The sequence below is a fragment of the Tripterygium wilfordii genome, chromosome 7 (assembly GCF_013401445.1).
Source record: "Tripterygium wilfordii isolate XIE 37 chromosome 7, ASM1340144v1, whole genome shotgun sequence".
NCBI classification, from domain to species: domain Eukaryota; kingdom Viridiplantae; phylum Streptophyta; class Magnoliopsida; order Celastrales; family Celastraceae; genus Tripterygium; species Tripterygium wilfordii.
The window spans coordinates 14,325,652-14,340,677 of record NC_052238.1 but is presented as its reverse complement, the minus strand read 5'-3'; the positions used below and the strand labels follow the sequence as shown (position 1 = coordinate 14,340,677).

The following is a 15,026-nucleotide window of genomic DNA, read 5'->3' as shown; positions in this document are numbered from 1 at the left end:
ACCGAGTTTACTATTAATTTAGTAACTTTTTATATTGAGAAAATTGACATATGATTTTTTTTTTTTGTATAAAAGAATATATTTGCATTAAAGACTGAAGGAATTTGGTTTCCTGGAGGAAGAGATTCATCACTTCCAGCGTTTTGGCCTCATAAATCATAAGTTGATAAGATATGAACCTATTTTGGGAGTCATAGTCTGTTAGTTACATTTCTGTTAATCCAACTGTTAGTTTAGCCTCTTTTTTTTTTTTTAAAGGCCCACAGGCCACACACACGCTAAGCCATGCCCGAGGGGTATGAAGGCCACCACTGCGGATGGAAAACTAGCCAAATCCCAAACCCTCCTGGTGAGAATAGAATTCTGGACCTCAAGGTACTGGGTAGACAACCTGACCAACCAAGCTATCTCCTATTCTCTAGTTTAGCCTGTTAAGTCGGTGCATTAGCACTATAAAATCTATTGTATAATTGCTTGAGTTAGGCAGTTTATGATAGGAATGAAATGAAGAATCTTATTCACATGTATTTCTCTCTCTGTCTTCCTCTTTAAGACTTCATCTTCTACCTTCCACTGTCATTACCTCTTCTTGTTAGGTTTAGGATTGAAAAGGATTATATCCATTGGTATCAGAGATCATTGATCCTGCCATTGAACCTATTGTTCCCTACCTGCACATTCCACATCACAGACAGTCTATTGCCATGGATTACCAATCATCCATCCTTGAAAATCGTATGTCCATTCTTAAAGTAAAAGTTGAAAAGCTTTATGTTGCTATTGAGAAACGGTGATGAATTTAAAGGAAAGCTTCATAATCTTATAACTTCTCTTGAATCAATGATAGATGCGACGTTAACTGTTGGAATTGACAAGCTTCGTCGTGACTTAGGTTTGAAAGGGGTTCTATTGGTGGAGACTATTTGCACTCCCCATTTTTCCATTCACACCCCCTTCCCCCAACCATCAAACACGCCCTTAACAAACCCATTCGCACCCCAAATCTCTCTCTCCTCTCACGCTCACCAACACCGGCCACCACTGCCATACTTATTCCGGCCACCGTTTCCGGCCATTGACATACCGAAAAGCTTCTCTCGACCCTCACGAGCATAACCCAACCAACCTCACCTCAAACCGTTGCCCGTAGCCTCCGGAATCGCCCTTGGAAACTCGCGGCCGTAGTGAAGAAAAAAAGCTCCAATTCCGGCTATTGACGTACCGAAAAGCTTCTCTCGACCCTCACGAGCATAACCCAACCAACCTCGCCTCAAACCGTCGCCCGTAGCTTTCGGAATTGTCCTTGGAAGCTTGCGGCCGTAGTGAAGAAAAAGCTTCGATCCGATTGAATCCGGCGACGAAATGACGAATCACCACCACCAACGAGTTCATCGGCCAAAGACGAACCTGACCCAACTCTTGGCCGATCGGAATTGACACCGAGATGCCTGACTGGAGTTCACCAACCAAAAACTCGAGATGACTAAGGGGCGTGTTTGGTGGTTGGGGGAATGGGGGTGTGAATGGGAAAATAGGGAGTGCAAATAGTTCCCACCGGTTCTATTACGAACTTCTTTAGATGCAAAGGAACATGTTAATCCATGGTGACCAAACAATAACTCATTAGCTGATTATACAGTGAATTACTTTGGTCTATCAAGTCTATCCAGAAATGTTGAGGCTTTATTGCCTCAAATGGAATTATCTAATTGGGAGGTCCCTTTCCCTAGTTGGTTGAAAATTATGTTAAGCTTGAGAATGCAGTTCGCTGTCGTTGGAAAGGATTCCACAAAAGTTTACATTTTTTTCTATATAATGTAAATATATATAATATTTATTCTTTAAAAATAACCTTTAAGGTAGTTATAGCTTGCTATTTAGAATTTAGAATTGAGTAATTATCAATAAATCTCTCATGTAAAATTTACAGGCCAATAAGTACATCATTCAAAGTATTGGACCAATACGACGTGTGTTTGTTTTGTTTTACTCTATGGTGTCATGCTAACATCATCAGTTTGTTTTTTCTCTAAACAAACTTCAAAACGTTTTCTCTTAAAATACATGTCGGATTAAAAAAATTATGTATTCAGAATTTGCAGAAAAAACTCTTTTAAAAACGTGAACCACTATGTATCTTTTTGGAATTGAAAAAATCATCAAAAAGAGCACAGATTTAAACAAGAGAGCGTCATACTTTTGCGCATTAGTTAATCGCATAGAAATTTATAATTGAAAATTTTAATTTTACTAATGATATACCATATTAAGTACGTAATAATGTTCATACAAATTTCATAATAAACGAAGTACAAATGATCACTCAAATAAGTAATATCACTATTCTCAAGACAGTGAAATTTCTTTAAATCGGTAAGATTTTCAATCATAACACTGAATTTCTTTAAGTTTCAATAATGATAAATCATATTAAGTATGTAAGAATATTCATATGAAATTTCATAACAAACGGATTATGTATGATCACTCAAACAAGTAAGATATAGTGAAAAATTTTACATCAGTATATTTTCAATGAATAATGCTTAAGACCCCCAAAAAGTGACCCCCATTTAATGTAGAGTGTTGGATGTGAAGTGGGCCCTACTTGTGTGTTTTTAATCAATGGCTATTTTAATGCCACATAGATTTGGGGGACTTTTGGGGGTGATATTTTGGGGATCTCTAGCATTGTCCATTTTCAATCATGATAAATCATATTAAACATCAAATGAAATTTTATAACAAACGGAGTACATATGATCACTCAAACAAAAATTTTATTGTTCTCGTAATAGTGAAATTTTTATGTTTATATAACTTTCATAGATTTTTAGAATTTTCTGTTAGCATCTCTAATTTTTGCCCATAATATATCGATTTCATAGGATTTTTGTCCATAATATATCGATTTTAACCTAATTCCTTTTTAACCTTTCAAGCACTTTTTCAATATACTGCTCTTTTGACATATCCAACTTCTTCTGTTTTCAGTCTCTGTAAATTCATATGCCTAGAACTTGCTTTGTTGGCTTCAAGTCCTTCAAGGAAAAGGACTAACTACCTGCTTCTTCAGTCTCTAATATATCCAACTTCTTTGATAAACCATCGTCGGAAACGATCAGATCTAGCAAGTTTTTTCAGCGGTACCTGAAACTTTGCGACATTATTTCGGTTGACTAAGCAATCATTGGAGGTTGAGCTCGGTTGGACCCCACTCTTGGTCAACTGGGGGTTCTTTTGGAGGTGGTGATGGATGGATGACGAAATTACCCTCTTTGGTTGTGGGGGAGCTATTGATGATGTGTATCTCTTGTTCTTCTTTTGTTATTCCTCAACAGTTGTGTAAAATCATTTTATTATTATTTGCTTATTAAAATCACCAATGGCTTATTACACTGTCAATGTAATAAGCCACTAGTGATTAAACTTGACATTGTTTACTAATTAAGCTTGACAATAGCTCATTACACATTGAATGTGACTAGTTACTTTGTCAATGTAATAAGAAACTTGTGATGAAACTTCGCTTTGGTGGCTTAGTAAGCTTGCCATAGACTTATTACATTATGAATGTATTTAATTACTCTATCAATGTAATAAGTCACTGGTGTGTAAACTTAGCAGTGTTGACTTATTTAGTTCAGCAGGGGCTTATTACACTTTATATGTAAATGTTACGCTGTCAATGTAATAGACACTTGTAATTAAACTTCGTTTTGGTGGCTTAGTAAGCTTGGCAATGGTTTATTACACTATGAATGTAATTAATTGCACTGTCAATATAATACGCCATTGGTGAGAGAACTTTGCATTCGTTGTCCAACCTGTATAAATTCCTCCCAAATATATAAGAAGATAAAGAATGCAAGGCTGTATAACACCAAAAAAATATAAACTCTTCACTAAGGTTGTCGACAAGTACAAACGCAATAACAATGAACCAAATTCTTTTCAAATCAAAGAATATTGTTTTCCATTAAACAACAAAAAAGACAACCAAAATTAAGACCCTAAAATTTTATAAAATAAAGTATAAAATTAAACAATTTAAAATTATAGATGTGTATAATATAAAATGTAAAATCAATACCGATTAAGTAAACTAAAATTATTTAATTGTGTTAAAAATATAATAGGTGGTATGTAAAAAATATAATTTAATTAGTTGGCAAATGTTACATGAAAGTAGTTTTGGCTTGTTGGTTAATTCATTACTCTCCCACATAGAAGTCGTAGGTTCGAAACCTAGGATGTGCAATTTAATAAACCTAGGATGTGCAATTTAATTTTGTAATTTTTAATGATGTTAAATAGGGGTGGGGCGGGCGGAGCGGAGCGGAGCATGGGGATTTGCAGGAAGGGGACGGGGCGTAAAAGTCGCCCCTACACGAGGGGTGGGACGGGGCACGGGACACCACCTGGAGGTGCGGTGCGGGGCGGTGGGCGGGGAGACCATGATCCGCCCCCTCCCCACCCCGCCCCGTTGCCATCCCTAAACCAAAGAGTGATGTAACATTTACGAAACGATGAAACCTAACTCTACTTCCTCTTCCTCCACCACCGACACCGTTATAACCCCCACATTTCATCAAAGTCTTCAGATCCATCTCCCTCCCACGCGGCTATCACCTCCCCACCAATCTCCATCATTGGTCCAAATATATAACACCTCCAATGCCGATCCCACCTGCAAGCCACCCACGCCACTGCCAGTCAACCCATGCGTGATGGGTCTTAATCAAGCCACCCACACCTCCAAAACCTATGAAAGTTGCAACCATTCCATATCTACATATCATCGGTGCCGCCCATGGGGAGAGACAGAGAGAAGATAAGAAAGAAAGAGGGGTGGGGGAGAGACAGAGGGAAGAGAACATGAGGGGAGGGGAGGGGAGAGACGGAGTGAGAGAGACAATGAAAGGAGAGGAGAAGGAAAGAGATAATGACATGAGAAATGATAGAGGCGGGAATCTTGATAGTGAAAACTGTGTTACCTTTTTTTATTTATTCTTTTTAATTTAGGTGGCATGTTGAGTTCGCATGCCACTTCAATTATGAACCATTTAAATTATGTATAAAAATATTATGGTTGTATTAAGTAAACATTTTTGTCAAGCATTCATGCTAGTATAAATGTTTTTGCCAACCAAATGAGCATATCCAGACACGTAATCCGATAGCTTTTTTTAGCATAAAATGACTTTTTTGAAATGCACCAATTTGGAAGCATTTCCACATTTATACCTATTTTATCCTCTATATTATGTAATTCCCATTTTACAAATTAATTAATTATCTTTATTTTATTTTAACTAATAAATTTTATCAATAAAATTTTTAATATTTCTACTACCATCATTTATATTAAGATATGCATTATTTTCAATATGATTTATCAAACTAGCCCCTATGTAGAGTTTTCGTTTGCTCGAATTGTAAAAGCTAAAGCTATTGGTGACACTCGGGAGATGAGAGGGATAACGAAACTAATAATCCCACAAAAACCCAAAATAGAAAATTAAGTAATGAAAAAGAGAAGGCAAGAGAAGTCGTCCTCGTTTTCTCCTCTCTTTTTCGCCATCTGAAACCCGTAAGCAGAGGTCTGAAGCATACGCCTACAGATCTTCGATCAAGAAATTAGGCGAAGAAGAAGGGGCAGACTAAGCAAAAATGCTGCCCACGGTATCAAAAGGGCGTTCTTCTTCCTCTACGTCTCGAGCCAATTCCATGTCCCCTCAGTACCTCCGTCGAATTGTGAAGGTACTTCTTCTATCTCTCTTTTCGCGGATCTGATCTTATCACCAACTGAACCGTGATTTTCCTCTGTCTTTGGATCGAAATGGCCGTCTTGTCAAGTTGCAATCAATATGCACCAATTACTTGTGTGCGCATGATCAGCTAATATATAGACTGCTGTTCATCGTCAATCAGTCTGGTTGTTTGTCTATTGTTACTTTTTCTTGTGCTATCAATTTGATTCAAGAATTGTAAATCGCACAATTTGTTTGAAAATCCATATATTTGGAATAACTACAGCAAACCAACTCTTATGAATCACTTGAACTTTCGCATTTAGCATATTGAGATGTGAAACTCTCATAGAACTGATCTAGATGTTGATCAATAACATTAGTAGGACGTTTTTAGCACTAGTGGACGTTTATAGAACTAATGATTGGGGCAAAGGGGGAGTTTAGGTGTAGTCGGATTTTGAAGGGTATAAGGACTGTAGTGGTGGAGGTTGTGTATTAGAGATATAATTTCTTCCTATGATTAAGTACACGTGTGAATGTCATATCCATGAATAGCAACTCCTTGCACTTGCATAAGGTACAATGTTTGATCCTACCCTCTCTCAAAATTAATTATATAACATCACTTGGATTTTTATTTTTTTCTTTTTGGTTGGGAGGTGGCTGATGGCTTTTGTTTTCTGAACTTCCACAAATTGTATATACATTATGGAGTTATTGTCTGCAGCTGTATTGTAAAACTTCTCTGATGCATTTTCTCTTGACCTTGGAAATGGTGTTAATATTGAAATGCATGTAAGCCAGCGCGTCATTATTTTCATCTTGGTGTGTGGTAAATTTCTTTCCTTTAAAAAAGAAGGGATGCTATGTATATTTCTTAAATGAATTAGCCGATCAATGTTTGGTTTCCATACTTTTTTCTCCGGTAGGTAATAATGTGGCATGTATCTAGATTTTCTATCCTACAAGTTTTATACGATCTAGGGTTGCAGATATTATGGATCTTAGGTTTCTATCTCGTGTAATGAGAAGGGCTTAGGTTTTAATCTGGCCTAAACCCTAGATTTTAAAGGAAAAGTGGCTGCAGTACAAGTTCCAAATTACTGGGAAGCAGATGAAGGTTAAAAATTGAGGGTTTGAAATTCAGTGTGAAAAGGTGAGGAAAGAATATGGACAGGATATGTGTTATAAGGAAATGATGATGAAAAAAATTTGAAGTTTAAATAAAGCAAGGGAAGATGATGTTTGCGTTGCTTTATTGTTGTGGACAGCACCCGCAATTTTTAGTGGCAAGAATGAAAACAGGAAGTAGGCAGCCGAAAGGATTGGAAAGAAGAATTTCCAGGCACTCGCACCTCCAAATTAGACCAAACGCTCAGTTTCTCTTTCCCCTCAAGAAGATTTCTGCTAGACCACAAAAGCTTTAAAGTGGAACATATAGTATCAGCAAGAAAAACTACAGAAGATTCCTTATTGTCAAAGGTTCTCTTATTCCTTTCTTCCCATAATCACCAAACAATTCCCATAGGAATCGGAACCAGCTGTAGATTCTTCTTTTTTTTGTATTATTACTCCAAGCCATTAGTTCAACTTTAACAGTGCAATTGGGAACCCAAACCATGCCAACAAAATTACAGAAGATCCTCCTTATGGTGCTTATGGTGCTGGACCAAGGGCAATGCAGAAGTAGATGATCAATAGCTTCAGAATGAGCCTTGCTCAGGATACAATGATTAACGATATGATAGCCCCTTTTCTGCAAGTTATCTAAGGCAAGTATTTTGAACCCTTTGCAGCTGAAGAAAGCCACCTTTGGAGCACCTTTTCGCTTTGGAACATAAGACCAGGGGAAACTTGAGTTCCCACTGCAGTAGTAAAGGAATTCTTACTTATCAAATGAATCAAAATTGTAATACCAAAGGTGGCTTTCTCGCTGCCATCTTACATAACCATACCGAATGATGGAGAATGACTTTTCCAGAATCTATGGGTCACTATAAACATTTTCAGTGGAAATCCTTCTAGTACATAGATTACGAAGCTCTTTCTCCTTCTACTTTAGGTGCTTATTTTGTGCATACCCTGTGTATTTCATTATTTCCCATCTTAGATTTTTAATGGAAAAGAGTTGAATCTGAAATTTCATAGGTGATTCTACCTCAACCTTCTACCGAATTGTACTAATACTGGAGCTGGAATCCAAGTTTCTCTGACAATATTTCGTGGTCATTCTTCTAGTATATAGACAGCCCATTTGCATGTATGCTATGATGTGGTTTTGGAAAGCTAGAAACTAAATTATTTTGCTTAATTTTCGTCATTCTCTCCCCTTTTTTTACAGAGAACATAATTCTTTATGCATCCTGTCTAGCTACATTTGTGTTGCAAAATTACTATAAATACTTGTTTAATCACCCCCACCCACCCGCCCGCCGGCCCACCCACACACGTATCCCCTGATAAGTACAAACTAGACACAATCACATCTCTTTTATTGCTGTTGATTTTGATCTTTTATTCCTTGGCTTACAACTATGTGTAAACATCTTTTTATATTAATGACTTAGTTTCCTAGCTACACTTCTTGCTTTATGAGACAGTATCATCTAGCAATGTTCTTTATTGTTTCATTCCTTCCCCTCCCTCTTGTTCACCCATACTAATTTTTTATGGTTTAATTTGTTCTTGGTTTATTGTAGTGGCAGCAAATGGATATTGAATATACTTTTTGGCAAATGCTTCACCTATGCTCCTCACCAAAAGTTGTGTAAGTAGCTACCTATTTAGATTTTAGATATCATCACTTGAATACAACTATTGGTATTGTTCTCACTCAGCTGTATTTTTGTTTCTCGAGTAATAAACTAATTTTAATGCATGCATATTGTATATTAAGGATAAAACTTAGGGTGGAAAGATTAGTAAAGACATGCAGCCTTGCGTTGTTCTAAGGGCATTTGCAATGGTAAAGTGTTATTAGGCCAACAAAGATGTTGTCTTTTGCTGATGTGGCTGTATTGTAAAATGTGTTTTGCTTATGTGGTTGTATTGGGATAAGTGTTTTGCTGATGTGGATGTATTGGTATTTGGTGTTTTGGTGTAGTTTTGTTGTGGATAATATGAAGGAATGGAATGTTGTTGGCCTCCATGTTAGGTGGGAAGAGAAATTGTATAGAAATTTGTGTTTTGTTGATGTGGTTGTATTGGAAGATGTGTTTTGCTGATGTGACTGTATTAGAATACGTGTTTGACTTGACTTTTTGTGTAATAGAGGTGAGACCGGGCCAACATTTTTGTTGGCTATCTTCAAACCTTAGTGCTTCAGTTGTATAAAATGTCAAGCTTTGTTTGGAATAGATTCTCATATATAATTTTTTTCCTTTCAAGAAAACTTTTACCGACTTGTGAATTTTTGGAAGGATAATTCCCAAAATTTTTATGGATTAATCCCAGATGATGTTGCTTTTGGTTTCTTGAGTTTAACGGTTTGATGTTGTTGAATGGGACTGTAAATTGATGCCACTTTTCAAAAGTGTAAACATGGTGACTGAAGAGCCTCCCTTCCCTTCTCCACCTACCCTTTCCAATTAGTCAATTACCAATTTTGTTAATAGGCCTGGTAAGTTTTTTTGTCTGCCACTTCGGAAGAAAGGATTTTTTTTTTGTGCAGTCATTGTTTTGGTCAACTATGATTAGGAGTCTATTGTCTAACTGGCATTTAATTTTTTATTTTAAATAGCTTTTGGAGGTGAGCTAATTAAATTATCTCCTCCTTTTGCATGTGGAACGTGTTATGGATGCAGCTATCAGCATACTAAGTATCATAAACGTAAGTCCATTTCCAATTGAAAAAGTATACTTTGATTTGATTGGCCTTCATTGGTAATTTTTACTGTTGTATTGCCTCTTTGTGATTTATTACCATCAGGTTCATGCAACTTGTCTTTTAATGGTGCATTTTTTAAAATGGATATTGGGTTCCCTGCCTTGTCAGTCAGCATCAAACCTTTTGGAATTATATTTTAATTCTTGACTTCACTAGTGAGGCAGGTGATGCTTAGTGTTGTAATGGTGGAAGTTGTGTTCGTCATTGACACTCAAGTTTTGGATGCAGTAATAGTAAACACAGTTATGAGATGTCCTTTTAACAATTGGTCACGTAATTTTTATATGATTTATTTTTTCATAGATGTAGTAATCTGTCTAAAATGCCACTCTGGAATGTACAATTTATGTTTGTAAATCACATACCGTTATCCCATACTTTTTTTTTTAATTGTGCAATTGTTTCAGTGCTTCACAATTGTGTTTGATATTACAGTTGTACACAAGTATGTGGTATATCAGCCATCAAAGCCTTCTACCTCAGTTGATTCTTGCTTTTAGCTTGTGGTTCTGCCGCTTGTCATACCTTTGGTTCTGTTACGTGATCACTATTTAGATAGCTAACTTGGTTGTTCTAGAGGCTTCTGATGTTTGTTGGTTTTTATTGAAATGAGACAATGCTATATGTTTTTCTTGTAATTCTCGAGATGCTTCTATTTCTGAGATTTGTATTTCAATATTCCAGAATTATCATACAAGAGCTATTCAACCGATACTATCAAGATCTTACAATATACTAAATTTAAAATACAAAGGCTCGAAACAAACACTAGGGAGCAAACATAATTTCTAGAAGGGATTGCATTCTTCCCATTTATTTGAATTGCCTGTGGAGTTTTTCTAAATATTATTTAGTTGTTGGTAAAAAGGAAAGAAAGGAGGAGCAGACCTTGTATGCTAGTGTAACAAGCTCTTACGTAGGATTCCCATTCAAGCGAAGCTCTTACCTAGGGTGCGATACACTTTTTGTGTTCCCCTCTCTCTATTTATATGCGTGTGTACAGGTTATAACCTATTAAGGGAAATAAACCAAATAGCCCTGTTTGGAGACCCAGGAATCAGCCTAGTATGCATATGCGTTTTGGAAAAAAGTAAACTTATATTAACCCACCTAGACGGTGCTGAACATTACATCAAAGCTGTAAAAAATCAGAACCTCTCTCTCTCACACATTACAACCTTTCCCCTCCTTTCCTCTGAACCAAATCGACAGGCTGTGAAACCAAGTAGTTTTTAAAGGTGTTTTTTTAATGAACTTCTCTAATTTAAAGTTTTATGTGTTGAATATCTATGCACTCTTTTAGATATTTTTTTGGAACTGAAAAATTCTTCTCCGTCTTTTTGCTCTCAGAAACTAAAAATCAATGGGCACGTGATGACCCTGCTTTTGTTGTGATCTGCAGCCTCCTTTTGGTGGTTGCAACTTTGGCTTATTGTGCTACGTAAGTTTCTTAAGTCCTTCCTAGTGGTGACTGCTTCGATATAATGATTCATTGTAATTGTAACATTTACATAAAAAGATAAAAAACCTCAGTGGTAAGCTCCCCCAACTGCGGGGTTTGGTGTTGATATGCATAAGCACACTTCTGCATTCTGGAGATTATGTTTTCTGTTGTACCATGGGAATTGAAAAGAAGTTCTGAAGTCCTTGTCTACTTTGCATTTGAGCTATTGTTATACTGTGCATATGCATGACCAATAAATGCTGCGACTTCGATGTAATAATTCATTCCGAGTTAAGCAGCATCATGTCCATATTATAAGATCTCTCATGATTCACTAAAAATTTAGAAGAAAATGTTCCTTTTAGAACAAATGGTTACTACTGCCTTATTTATGAACTTAAAACATATTTTTGTCAACTGATCAGGTATTATCTTGCTTCTTCTCTTTCTTTCAGGTATGACCATAGTGCGACACATGCTGTATTTGTGGTTATTTCAGTATTGCTTTTCCATTTTCTAATTACTGGAGCACTTATAGCGACGTGTTGTTGGTAAGAAGCAATTTTTACCTGTGAGCGTAATATTCATGTTGCAATTATGGCTTATATTTACTTTGATTGGAAGAGTGATGGATTGACCGTTCATATAAATGCTTTATCTGCCTGGAGTTATAGCAGTGTCATGCGCTAGTTAGCCCATCTGCCCTGAGATTGATGTCCCAATTCACTGTCGACTTTAACAAAGATTGGCAGGCTGTGCGGACTACATAACAGCCTGATCTGGCCTTATGTAAAATTTAAACTATTTATGATATGATGCACAATGGAAATGTATAGGCGATGTCATGTACTGTTTTAAACCTTTTTTTTGGGTAGAAAAGATTTATTAACGGCACGAAGAGGGTGCAACCCAAGAACAAACCCGAATTACACTTTTGAGAAATTGAAACAATAAAACATTTTAGAACAAATTCCACTCAACTAGAGCTTAAGCACAGAAAGCCAACCTCATCAGAAGCAATAATTTTTCCTTGGAATTGTTGGCGACAAGGAATTGCCAACCTCAACTTCTGAGATCAAGTTACTACAAGGAACCTAATTAACACTCATTAGATTCCACACCGTACCCCATACCCCCCATATCTTCGCTGCCCAGGAACAATGTAACAAAAGATGAGAGACCGTTTCTTCGTCGGTCTTACAAAGGACACATTTGCTAGCCAAGAAGAAACCCCTTCCTTTTAGATTGTCAATGATAATAATTCTGCCCCGTAGCACCTCCCAAAAGAAGGAGACCTTAGCTTGGAAAGGGGGTGCCACACACAGTTCCATTTCAAGCTCGGAGACTCCACACTTTGATTAGGCATCAGAATATAAATCTTATCATCGTCATGAAAGCGGCTAGGGCTGCTAGGCAAATGATCATAGCGAGTCTTCCAAAAGTCATGAAGAGGTCAATCTCCCAATCTTGAGCCTCCAAAGAAAAGCATAAGGACCAGGAAACACCATCACTGAGGTCACTAACCATAGCCTCTTTGCTACAAGCCAACCTGAAAAGTACTGGGAACTGAACCTTAAGGGGGACATTATTAGTCCACTTGAAGAGTAATTCCTTTTTTAAGTTTGTGTTCGTACAAATAACCTGGAAAAGTAATCATTTCTAGAACAATCTATTGTTTGACTCTGACTTCTCGGTTTAAGCTTTAAAATAATGAAAGAATGCTTGATAAGTGGCATCGCTGATGGTACTCTGTGGTTGTGTTGTGACACTGTAAGGTTGATATTTTTCCTCTCTTAAGCTTAAAAATAATGAGTTCTTGCCAAATACATCTCATTTTGTTGTTTGCTTTTTTATTTGTTGCTTTTGCACCTCTGTCTTCTAAAATAAAGTAATAAACTTTTGACCCTTGGTTTGCTGAGATAGCACGTTTGCTCGGAACTGAGGATCCTGTGATCTGTACTTGCAAATTCATTTCTTTGGCCACCTACTTTGATGCTATAGTTTGTAGATGTGAACATTCATTCAAGCTTATAAATAAATTTTGCATAACCAATTAATTGATTCATCTTTATATTTATGCCCCTTATCTGATGGACATTATACTTGGTTGTTTCTGTATCCATAGGTCAAATCGTCAAAGTGCATCCCTATCAGAATTCTTTCTTCTTTGTAAATGACATTTACTGTGAACTTGGGTCCCCCATAGACCTTTCCTAACAGCGAAGTTGCATCCCAGTCAATGACCGTATCATAGAGTAAAATTTTGTTGTTCTGTTACTGCTCAAAATTAATGGATTGAGTTGGATGAATGAAACTTATTGTTGTCCCCATTGTTTCCCTTTCCATGTATGACATCTACTGGCTTCATTAAACTCAGATTACTGTGCATTTGGCCTCTTAAAACCCTTATTCTGACTTCTTTCCCTATTGATGTCGTACTAATCATGTTCCTTTCCCGATAAATTGTAACTTACAGTTTTCTGTTTTCTTGATGCTCAGCTGCTTTCTGATTGGTCTATTATCTTATTGAACTGGGTTGAGGTTGCACAATATAATGTAAACAGAGCTTGTAACCCTCAATTAATGTGCAGGTTCCTTACTAATGCTTACCTACGGGAAGAGGTTCCAAATAGTCATGTGGTTGAGCAACGGGTTGAATGGCAAGTCTGGAATTTATATTATAATCTTTGTCCATTATGTGTTGATAAACTTCTAATCATATTATTCTCTTGTGTTTTTCACTGTATGTTGAAATGGACATGTCTTCATTTTTGTACCATATATTACTGTCTGATATTTGTTTGGTGCTGACTGGTTTTCTTTCCATTGAAGGCTCTATGCATTTGATGTGCACTGCAATTCTTTCTTTCCAATGTTAGTCATGCTATACGGTAATTTGTTTTTTTAAGTTAGGTGGCTTTGTTCTTTTAGAACTCAAACTTTTGTTAGCAGTAGCACAATGTGATTGGGGTTTCCTTTTTTGCAGTTATACACTTCTTTCTTTCACCTCTTTTGGTAGCCCATGGTTTTATACCCTTACTACTATCGAATCTACTTTTCATGGTGGCGGCCTCTTACTACCACTATCTCAACTTCTTGGGCTATGATGGTAAGCCAAATTTTAGTATTTGACATTTTCTTTTACAGTGTATTATAGATCTAAATGTGCTTGTGGAAATGTGTCGTGGGAACATTATGCTGTTCACACAGCTCTCCGGCTACAAAATTGTCATGTGATTGGTGCCACATCCTAAACAGCGTATGCATGTACATATATCCTTTCTTTGGGGATGCTTGCAAAACTTCGTATACTGATCGAGGTTCCCACAGAAAGTTCAATTTGCTTACAAGTCGTCTATTACTGCATTTATCAATTAAATGGCTAATGGTAACGCATCTTATGCTGCAGTACTACCGTTTCTGGAAAGGACTACATTTTTCCTCTATCCAATTGGGGCTGTCATTGTCCTTTCTCCCATCTGTAAGCTTCTGGATGTCTTCCTGTTTGTGTCCTGCTTTGTTTTTAATGTTGCTTAAACTCGAGTTCATTTGTTTTGCAGTGATTTTAAGTGGATTCAATCCTTCCAGATACGTTATGAATATGTACTTTAGTCAAAGGTTATGACTTGCTAGGTTAACACATAGGATGGAATACATTGAATGAGTTGGGAAACCAAACTCATAGGTTACATGAAGTTTGAGGAGTACACACGAGGAAACATGAAACAGCATTGCGCGTGGCCGTGAAGTGAGAGTTTAAGGTAGGAAAATTGTTTCAGTGATCCAATTAACTAGTCTAACCAAACAACTGAATGTAATGCTTTTGCTCGTATTTTCAATTTTGTTTGGAAAATTAAAGCTGAGTTTCAATTTGCAAATATTTTATAACAATGTAGCTAACAGAGTGCAATTCATGAGCTTTTTGTTTTTGTGAGATTCC

The 15,026-nt window shown here is 36.7% G+C and overlaps 1 protein-coding gene across 2 annotated transcripts; it reads left to right on the top strand.

Annotated features, from left to right (window-relative positions):
* The first annotated feature begins 5,445 nt into the window (after positions 1–5,445).
* Positions 5,446–15,026, top strand: LOC120003067 (protein unc-50 homolog). 2 transcript variants are annotated; one of them, XR_005469251.1, is made up of 10 exons: positions 5,446–5,763; positions 8,456–8,523; positions 9,560–9,585; positions 10,993–11,083; positions 11,542–11,637; positions 13,678–13,746; positions 13,919–13,990; positions 14,073–14,195; positions 14,496–14,567; positions 14,647–14,717. XR_005469251.1 is itself a non-coding variant. In XM_038851967.1 (10 exons), the coding sequence occupies exons 1-10, from the start codon at positions 5,674–5,676 to the stop codon at positions 14,709–14,711; spliced, it is 759 nt and encodes a 252-aa protein (XP_038707895.1). In that variant the 5' UTR covers positions 5,457–5,673; the 3' UTR covers positions 14,712–15,026. The 2 variants fall into 2 exon arrangements, 1 of the variants encoding a protein (XP_038707895.1); XM_038851967.1 differs by having other exon boundaries at positions 5,457–5,763; positions 13,919–13,977; positions 14,647–15,026.